We start from the raw sequence: 10,745 nt of genomic DNA on the forward strand, positions 1-10,745 counted from the left end.
GAATGGGAGATTTTTTAAAATCCCTATCAATTAAATGTCATCTCTGTCTACTAATAATAATAATAATAATAAATTTTTTATAAATGATTTCTCATATTAATATTTATATAAAAGAGATTAAAAATTAAAAATCTATTTGGCTAAATTAATAGACATTTGAAGTGGAATGGAGATACAGATTAAACAAAAATAGAAATTCTCCAATTAAACAAAATCAAGAATAAAGACGACAGAGATGACGGCAGATCTATAATTTGAGTGCAAGAATCACAAATCCACCCCGCCCGTCGCATTCTAATTTCATCCTTTACATGTATGATCAATCTATTAGCCTATTAACCTTCGGCGGCAACAGTGGCAGAATAGTAATTATGCAGCAACAGTGTCAGAATAGTAATCATGCTCCACGAGCTCCGCGTGGGTCCAACGGCGACGCGACTCCATAGTCAACGTCTTATCCACGTCGCATCCACCTCCGAATGAATATCCTTTCCCAATTTTAATTATAATTATAATAATTATTATTATTTAGATGGACACGTGCCACGATGAATACGCTTAATGCCTTATTTAAGCCCGTTCACACCCTCCCCCAATCAAATACGGCACCGGCCGCTTCCTGCTTATCCTCCGTCGCCATGTTGGAGAACTGCTCGGCGCTGGATCCTTGGCAGTACCGCTCCGACTCGGCCTGGATCAGCCAGGCCTTCGCCAGCGAGAACCAGGCCGTCACCCGAGCCCTGCAGATCTCCCTCTCTGACAACTCCTCCTCCGACGCCGCCTCTCCGTCGTCCGCCGCCACGTCCTCCGCCTCCCCCTTCCTGCTCCACCACCGCCAGCATAGCCACACACCCGACGCATACCCCCTCCGGCTGCTCGGCCCCTCCCCTTCTGGCCGCATCTCCAAGCGCAGGTCGCGCGCGCCCAATCGCTCGCCCACCACCTACATCAACGCCGACCCGACCAATTTCAGGGAGATGGTGCAGCGGGTCACTGGCTTCCAGGTCGACCGCGGGATGCTGTCTGCCGAGCCGATGGTGAAGTCGGAGCCGGAGCTAGCAGCGGGGGGCGACCGCGCCGTTCTGCGACAGGTCTGCCAGTCCACCCTCGATACCTCGGCGCCGTTGCTGGACTGCGTCTCGGATGATGGCGTGTCCGTCGGTTTGTCTGACCATATCCCGAATTTCGACCTTGACGGACTAGATATGCCGGCCTTCCCGACCTTGGAGTCGTGGGACGACATATGACGCGCGGGCGCTACATTGTGTTCATCTCTTTCTCCTTTAAATTTGTGTTTAATTAATTACTCTCCCGTCTCCACCGTACTGTACTGCTGGCATCATTACCACTAAGCTCAGGGCTATGACCCCACAAAGCACAAATTTGAAGATCATGCAAAACAATGTTCTAGAGTATTAAACTATGTGACAGTGAGAGGGTGCACTTCTCAACTAATCAGAAAATTATATATTTATGTTGATTGAATTATTGATGATATTAGATTGTTATATGGAGTCATCGTAGTAAAAAAGTGAAATCAGTAAAGAAAGCTATCATGCTTCTTGAATATAGAGTTGGACCATCTATTTTGAAATTAACTGACTTAGAAGAACTAAATATCCAAATTATTTGAAAGATAGATTGAAGCCATGCTTTTGATAAAGATGAAGTACTCAGGTTGATGAGGAGATTGAAAAGTGTCAGCTATATTAGTCAGCTACGTGATAGAAGAATTTGTGCTCCTATGAATTAGCATAGTTGGTATTTGTATAAACGATTGTTCTAATAAATTTTGATATCAATTTCTAACTGAAATAAAATACCTCGTTGAATGCCTAATTTCTCTCATGTAAATGACCGCTATGGTAGGATAAATATCCTCCATGATTTAAGTTGATCCTGTCCGAATGCTGAATCAACGGACGCTGGGCACGTGGCGCTCCCGGCTGCTGACGTGGATCTTCGACTGGTGGCACGAACCTCCGGCGAACCTGCACAGAAGTCGGGCCGGGAAGGGGTTCCCGGCGGCGACCCTCCGACGCTCAAGTCAGGCAAGCAAACAGTGAAGAAAGTGGCTCCAGAGGTGTTGAACGCGTACCTCCGGCGAAGTATGCGGCTCTTTATATAGAGCGGCGAAAGAGCTCCTGCACGTCCACCGAGGTGCATACGTGTCCGCAACCCATACCTCGGTATGTGTCTGTCAGAAAGCTTACCTGACGCCATACTGCTACAGTCCGAGTATGTCCTTGATGGGACAACAGAACACCTCGTTGTTAGACTTGGAGTATGGCCGCTTATAGGACTTGTCCGCTGTCAGAAGGTGTTCTTGTCTATCTCTTACTCCCTGCCGGGCGTCCGGCCAGCACACGCCTTACGTCCAGTCGGTCATATATACTGGTCTACCTGGGAGATTCTAGGTAGGGTGCTATGTGGAGGTTGTTAGCAGTATATCACCTTCTGTCTTAGGCCGAACGTGTCATCCGCTCGGCCCTTCGCTCCTGTTCATTGAGCGCCGGAACCCCGACTCCGGCCGGGGCGCCTCTTACCGGCGGATATTCATCGGTCGGCCGGCCGGGAGGTCGGCCCGCCCTTCTCCGGTCGGCCTATCGATCCAACCCTTTCTCGGGCGTCCGGTTCTAACCGCCGGATCACTTGCCTCTCTCTCGAGTCTAGTCGAAGGAGGCGAAATCCGACTGACTGGACTGCCGATCTGACTGAGTAATGACCGCTATATTAATCCGCTCGGACAGGCTTAGGGAGGCTCGTCCGTTCGGCTGTATTTTGCCCCTTCCTTGTATTTTCTTGGAATCTATGCCCACTTCTTTCCCCTACTGCCCCTCGCGTGTGGTGCGCACGGTAAGGGGCGCTCATTAAATGCGACCAATATCATGCTGACACGTGGCGATCGTGCGTTTGTCAGAGTATGGCGGTGGCGTCACTTCCGATGGGGCATCCGCCGTTTGAAATGAACGGCTGGATGATGGCCTCGTTTTTCACGACCTGGATCAAACGGCTACGGCCGTTCGACGCGAACGTTATAAATATCACGGCCTCTTCTCTCCGCCGCCTTATTGCTTCATCGACCTCCGCCCTCACGCGACTCTTTCTGCTCCGGCGATCTTTATTCCCCATCTGCTTGGTGCGCTCGCCATCTTCTTCCTTTTCTCGATCTTCCTCGTACCCGTAAGCCTTCTAGCTACCCGCCTCCTGTACTTCTTCCTTTTGCATTCTATCGGCATTTTCTTTTAGTTTTTCTGTCGATTATCGCTTCTGTTTCGCCCATGGCGAGTACTTCTACGTCTATGGTCGGCGCTCCTAGTCTCTGGTATACGACTATGGAGAGCCGATTCGATGAAGAAGACGCATTGAGTCTCATTCGAACGTATGAAATTCCGGCCGACCACGAAATAGTTATAGCCACTCCTTCCGATCGGCCCAATGATCCGCCGCCCGGCACCATTTGCTTCTTCCGTGATCAATTTTTGGCCGGGCTGCGCTTTCCTCCACATCCGTTTATCATCAAAATATGCAATCACTTTCGCCTCCCGCTCGGCCAATTAGTCCCGAACTCGATTAGGTTGCTGAGCTGGGTAATAGTCCTTTTCAAGTTGAATGATATCCCCTTGGACCCCCAAATCTTCCACTATTTCTTCTACCCAAAACAATCCGAGTGGGGGACCTTCATATTTCAATCTAGGTTGGGTTTCGTCTTATTTACCAACATGCCGAGCTCCAATAAGCATTGGAAGGAGCATTTCTTTTTTATGCGTCTCCCCGAACGGCCGGCCTTCCGAACGAAGTGGCAGACGGCGGTGCCGAATCAACCGGGCCTGGGCAAATTCAAGAGCCATCCGGCGTATCTTCATGCGGCCAATCAGCTGGTCGGCCAACGTTACGATATTGACAAGTTACTCCTTCCTAGAGTAATGTACATATTTGGCTTGTCTCCCATTGAAGCCGATCTGCCTTGTAGCATGAGTAAGCGATTCTTATCCCCCTTTTTCTTTTGTTCTAACTGATTTATTCTTTGTTTCTGCAGCTGAAGTTATGTGGCGTGCTAAGGCAACCGAAAAGCTCAAGCTGAAAGCCGCCAATATTGAGGCGGTAAAGGACAAAGAGGTAGTCGAACAGGGTTTGGTTCCGACCGGCGCTGCAACTGAAGGGAGCGAGGGAACTCAAGTTGCTCCCGAGGCATCGGCTGCCCGCATCTCCACTGACGAGGTTGCGGTCAATATCACAACTTCTGCCCAGGGCGAGGAGGAAGGCTGATCGGCTGACGAGACACCTTTGGTGACTCGAAAGCACCGTCGGCTAGAGCAAGCCGCTTAACAGCTTTCACTGAGGGAACAGCTTGCCGAGCGGAGTGATGAGGCTCAAGCGGTTTTGGAGGCGGTCTCCTCGGAGCACACTCCGACTCAACTTGACTTGCTGCCGACCATCCTTGAGGCGCAACCTTCCACCTCTCGGACTATACGTCGCCTTAGGCGACTGGGCGACCGTCCGGTCCCGATCGGCGAGTCTTCTGGCCATGCCGCTGCATCTCAAGATGATTTGAGCGGCCCGAGGGTGATTAAAACCGTCCTAAGATTTCCCTCGGAGGAATACCTTCAGGCCGTCGATTGGCCATCAGCTCCCGAACAGCAGATCACCCTCACCGGTCCGCTCGCCTAAGTTTGGGAGGACGAGCGCTTAAGCGTCGCGCTCATGTCCCCCAGTCAGTTAGGGGACAGTAACCTGCAGCAGGCGACCGGGGTATGTCATTCTGCTTTACTGATGCTTTTTGTTTTAGCTTTTAGCCTAACTGCCTTTGTTCGCAGAGTTGGGTAGAGCAGATTGCGGTCAGCAATCGACTGGCCGAGCTGGAGGAAGAAATGAAAAAACTCAAGCTTTCGGAGGCGAATCAGGGGCAATCCACGGCTGCTCTGGAGAAAAGCAAAAAGCTTTTGGAAGCCGAACGGAAACGAGCTTCCGATCTGACGAGCAAGGTCGCTCGGCTTGAAGCTGTGGTCAAAAAACGGGATAAAGAGATCCAGACGGCGACCAATCGGAAGCGCCAGGCCATCGGCGACATGGACCGAATGAAGGTGGAGATCAGAGGGCTAGAGCAATGCATCAAGGATCTGGATGCCCTTCTGGCCACTGAGAAGGAGGGCCGCTCGACCGATCTGCTCAAATTTGAAGGAGATTTGAAGGATCTCCAAGCCGCCAACGATGCTTCCCGAGCCATGCTCAAAGAGTATCAGGATGGGGAGTCAGCCCGCTCTGACGAGGTGAGGAAGGCATTTGTCCGCTCGGATAACTTCGGAGAGAAATTCACTGACAAGATTTCCCTCACTTTCGAAGAGGCGATCAAGGCGGCGGTGGATTACATGAAGACTAAAGGCCACCTTCCTGCCGAGCTGACCATCCCCCCAGAGGACTTGGCTATCGTGATGGGCACCATTCCTGATGCTCTTTTTGATTTTGACGCGTGAGGAGTGTTTTTTATCAACTTTTTTGTATCCTTGCCGTTCGGCAAAACTTGCTTCTGCTGTAGCATCTTTTGTTTACCCAGCGTCTGACTTAAATAGATCATCTTTCCGTTCTTGCAACTTTCGTTTTGACAAGGAATTTTTCTTTCGTCATGTTTGAAGTGTTCTTTAAAACTCCTCCGCTCAGCTTCATACGTTAACATGAGCTCGAGCCGGTTGTTTTCAAAGAACGCCTTTCGCCATGCGACTGCACAGCCGCTCGGCGCGCGAGCATTATTCTCTCATGCGCTCCCATCTTTAATTCGTATCAACCATCCTTTGCTTTGCACCTTACCTCAAAGGGGTTTTTTTTTATCTATTTTGGCTAAGCGAGCCGATCGGCCGTATGTTGGCCTTAAAGGACCGGATCTGTCGTCGCTCAACTCTTGCCGCCGGAATGTATCACTTGGATGGCTATCCGCTCGGACGTTTATAGACGCCGACTCGTCTCTCGATATTTAACGTCGGAGCTCGACGGTCTTCCGCTCGGACGTTTATAGACGCCGGCTCGTCTCTCGATATTTAACGTCGGAGCTCGACGGTCTTCCTCTCGGACGTTTATAGACGCCGCCTGCCTCGATATTTAACGCCGAGCTCGACGACCTTCCGCCGACGCTTATAGACGCCGCCTCGCCTTTCGATATTTAACGCCGAGCTCGACGGTCTTCCACTGGACGCTTATAGACGCCGGCTCGCCTCTCGATATTTAACGTCGGAGCTCGACGGTCTTCCGCTCGGTTTATAGACGCCGGCTCGTCTCGATATTTAACGTCGGAGCTCGACGGTCTTCCGCCCAGATGCCGGCTCGTCCTCGATATTTAACGCCGGAGCTCGACGGTCTTCCGCCGGATGATTTATAGACGCCGGCTCCTCGATATTTAACGCCGGAGCTCGACGGTCTTCCGCCGGACGGTTTATAGACGCCCGCGCCTCGATATTTAACGTCCGAGCTCGACGGTCTTCCGCCGGACGTTTATAGACGCCGCTCGCCTCGATATTTAACGCCTGAGTCGACGATCTTCCGCCGGACGCTTATAGACGCCGCCTGCCTCGATATTTAACCTGAGCTCGACGGTCTTCCGCCGGATGATTTTCCGCCGGACGCTTATAGACGCCGCTCGCCTCGATATTTAACGCCGAGTTCGACGGTCTTCCGCCGACGTTTATAGACGCCGGCCTCGCCTCGATATTTAACGTCGGAGCTCGACGGTCTTCCGCTTGGACGTTTATAGACGCCGGCTCGTCTCTCGATATTTAACGTCGGAGCTCGACGGTCTTCCGCTCGGACGTTTATAGACGCCGGCTCATCTCTCGATATTTAACGTCGGAGCTCGACGGTCTTCTCAAGGCTAACTTTAGTACAGCCGCTCGGAAAACCCATTGGCCATCCTTCGAATTAATTTTGCTTTCTGCATTACAAGGACATGGGCGACCACAATATATGCACAAATGAGTTATATTAATGCACCTTTCACCCAGCCTGATAAGGCTGGAGATGATTCGCGCTCCACGGCCGGTCCAGCTGACGTCCGTCTCCATCCTCCAAATAATAAGCGCCCGAGCGGAGCTTTTCAATAACCTTGAAGGGGCTCGCCCATGGTGCTTCCAGCTTGCCGACGTCTCCGACCGGCTTGACTTTCTTCCAGACAAGATCGCCGACCTGAAATGATCTGGGGATTACGCGGTGGTTGTAGTTTTGCTTCATCTGTTGCCGGTACGCCATCAGCCGAACGGACGCCTTGGCTCTTTCTTCTTCGATCAAATCCAGCTCCAGGTTTCTCCGTTCGGCGTTGTCCTCATCATAATTTTGGATCCGAGCGGACTCGACGCCGACTTCAACAGGAATGACCGCTTCTCCATCATACACCAGATGGAAAGACGTGACGCCCGTCCCTTCCTTTGGAGTCGTTCGGATGACCCATAAGACGCCTGGCACTTCATCTACCCAGCTTCCTCCCAAGTGGTCGAGCCGAGCACGCAGAATACGAAGAATTTTCCGGTTGGCTACTTCGGCTTGGCCGTTGCTTTGGGGATAGGCCACGGACGTGAAGTGCTGCTCGATGCCATAGCTTTGGCACCAATCTTCGAGCAATTTTCCAGTGAATTGCCGCCCATTATCGGAGATAAGTCGACGGGGGACGCCGAACCGACAGATGATGTTCTGCCAAATAAATTTCTTGACCATCTGCTCGGTGATCTTGGCTAGCGGCTCGGCCTCCACCCACTTGGAAAAATAATCCACCGCCACTAACAGAAATTTCCGTTGCCCGGTCGCCATAGGAAATTGACCAACGATATCCATTCCCCACTGATCGAACGGACATGAGACTGTGGATGCCTTCATTTCCTCTGCCGGTCGGTGGTAGAAGTTATGGTACTTCTGGCACGAAAGGCACGTCGACACGGTCCGATCGGCGTCCGCTTGTAAAGTTGGCCAAAAGTATCCAGCTAGCAGGATCTTCTTAGCTAGTGATCGTCCGCCCGGATGCCTTCCGCACGATCCTTGATGTACTTCTTGGAGTATGTAAGCCGAGTCATCCGAGCTCACGCATTTCAACAGCGGGCGCGAGAAAGCCTTTTTGTAAAGCTGATCACCGATGAGTGTGAACCGACCGGCTCTCCTCCTTAGCAGCTGGGCTTCCTTCTCATTGGATGGTGTGGCGCCCGAGCGGAGGAACTCTATGATGGGTGTTCGCCAGTCGCTTGGAAACGTGAGGCCTTCCATCCTGTCAACGTGCGCCACCAACAATACTTGTTCAATTGGCTGCTGAATAGCGACCGGCGTTATTGAGCTCGCGAGTTTGGCTAACTCATCGGCCGCTTGATTTTCTGCTCTGGGTATCTTCTGGACAATAACTTCTCTGAAATTGGCTTTAAGTTTCTCAAACGCTTCAGCGTAGAGCTTGAGCCGGGCGTTGTTAATTTCAAAAGTGTCAGAGAGCTGCTGCGCGGCCAACTGCGAATCCGAATGAAGCGTTACCCGACCGGCGCCAACATGCCGAGCTGCCTGCAAGCCGGCTATGAGGGCCTCATACTCTGCTTCATTGTTTGTAGCTTTATAATCCAGCCGGACGGATAAGTGCATCTTTTCTTCTTGAGGGGAGAGCAACAATATTCCAATCCCGCTTCCGAGCCGAGTGGACGACCCATCCACATATATTCTCCACATAGCTTCCGGCTCCGGCTTTTGCACCTCAGTCACAAAATCGGCCAAGGACTGCACTTTGATCGCCAAGCGGGGCTGGTATTGGATGTCAAATTCACTCAACTCCGTCGTCCATTTGATGAGCCGCCCGGATGCTTCTGGATTCAGTAATACACGCCCGAGCGGACTATTCGTTTTGACAATGATGGTATGTGCCAGGAAGTATGGGCGAAGGCGTCGAGCGGCGAGGACTAGAGCAAAAGCCAGCTTTTCGAGCCCAGTGTAGCGAGATTCAGCATCTTTTAAAATATGACTAAGAAAATACACAGGCTCCTCTCCGCTAGCCCTTACTAGTGCCGAGCCGATTGCTTGCTCGGTGGAAGACAGGTAGATGCAAAGTGGCTCACCTACAGCCGACTTGGCTAATACCGGGAGGGAATTCAGATATGCCTTCAAATCTTCGAACGACCGATCACATTCTTCATCCCAATGAAATTTGGTGGCCTTGCGCAAGATTTTGAAGAAAGGCGTCTGCATGGTTTTGATATGAACTCGACAAAGCATTATCCGACCACAAACGCCGCACTTCCCTGATTGGGGGCATGTCCAGAGGGCTTTTATTTTGTCGGATTTACTTCAATACCCCGCCGTCACTATGTACCCCAAAAACACCCTCCTTTTGTTCGACAGGCACTTCGAGGATTTAGCTTGACTCCATATTTGCGTAGGCTCGAAAGTTTCTTCCATGTCCTTGAAGAGATCGCCGCCGGACGGACTTGATGAGAATGTCGCCCACGACACTTCCAGATTTCGCCCGATCCGCTCTCTAAATACTTTGTTCATCGATATGTGGCCCCGATTCTTCAATCCGAACGCATCACATTATAGCAATAGGTGTCGCCGTCACGGCTAACTTTTCTTGATCTTCGCGGTGAGCGACTTGATGATATCCTTGTAAGCCGCCGCATATTATTATCACCGCCAGAGAGTCCACCAAACTGATCTATCCGAGGCGAGGATAAAAGTCCTTCTGCAAGCTTTGTTGAGATCCCAAAATCTATGCATACTCTCCACTTGTTGCCCGCTTGAGACTAACACCACGTTAGCCACCCACTGAACCGACTCACAGATATGGCCTCCGAAGCTTCTCAACTTCCGCCCGGATGATGGCATTCGCCGGTCAAATCTCTTTTCTCTCGCTTCACCGCCGAAGGTCCGCCCAGACGTGGAGCTCATGCTGCGCTACACTTGGTGAAATTTCGGGCAGCTCATGGGTCGACCAGACAAAGACATCATGGTTTCTTTGGAGGCATTTGATCACTTCCTCCTTCTGGTTGGCCTCCAGATCGGACGCAATAAAGGTAGTGACCCCCGATCAGGTTGGATGAATCTGTACTTCCTCCTTTTCTTCATAAATTAAAGAGGGTGGCCTTTCAGTTATGGCGTTTACCTCGATCCGGAGTGCCTTCCGAGCGGAGTTGGCTTCTGCTCGGATCATCTCGACGTAGCATCGCCGAGCCGCGAGTTGATCTCCCCGTACTTCACCCACTTTATCCTCCACGGGGAACTTGATCTTCTGATAGAAGGTGGAAACGGCTGCTCTGAACTCGCTGAGCGCCGGTCGTCCCAAAATGACGTTGTAGGACGAAGGAGAATCGACCACCACGAAGTTTGCTGTCCTCGTCCTCCTGAGCGGCTCTTCTCCCAGCGAGATAGCCAGCCGGATCTGTCCGACCGGCTGAACTTCGTTACCCGTAAACCCGTATAGGGGGGTTGTCATGGGTAGCAATGGCTTGATCAATTTGTAGCTGATCGACCGCCTTCTTGAATTGTTTTATCAACCCAAGTCCGCCGTGGGCCGACCCGCCTCGGCCCGCGATGCGCCCGCGGCGGCCCGCTGGGGCTTGGGTTGGCCCGCGGGTTGAAAAACACATGTAAACTAAGTTTTAAGCCAATTTATTATCTTTCTTTGTTATAATTTTGAAATAAAAATAGTACTTTTCATCCAACATAAGTACTCGTTTGTATTCATTTATATTTAAAATACATGTTTATGTATACATTTAATTGTAGAAAACTTTTTCGAAGTA

The 10,745-nt window shown here is 51.2% G+C and overlaps 1 protein-coding gene across 1 annotated transcript; it reads left to right on the top strand.

Annotated features, from left to right (window-relative positions):
* Window positions 1-548: 548 nt before the first annotated feature.
* On the top strand, window positions 549-1,247 carry LOC122004520 (calmodulin-binding protein 25-like). Its single transcript, XM_042559396.1, has one exon. The coding sequence runs from the start codon at window positions 549-551 to the stop codon at window positions 1,245-1,247; it is 699 nt and encodes a 232-aa protein (XP_042415330.1).
* Window positions 1,248-10,745: the final 9,498 nt, after the last annotated feature.

Source organism: Zingiber officinale, chromosome 7B (assembly GCF_018446385.1).
Source record: "Zingiber officinale cultivar Zhangliang chromosome 7B, Zo_v1.1, whole genome shotgun sequence".
Taxonomy (NCBI): Eukaryota; Viridiplantae; Streptophyta; class Magnoliopsida; order Zingiberales; family Zingiberaceae; genus Zingiber; species Zingiber officinale.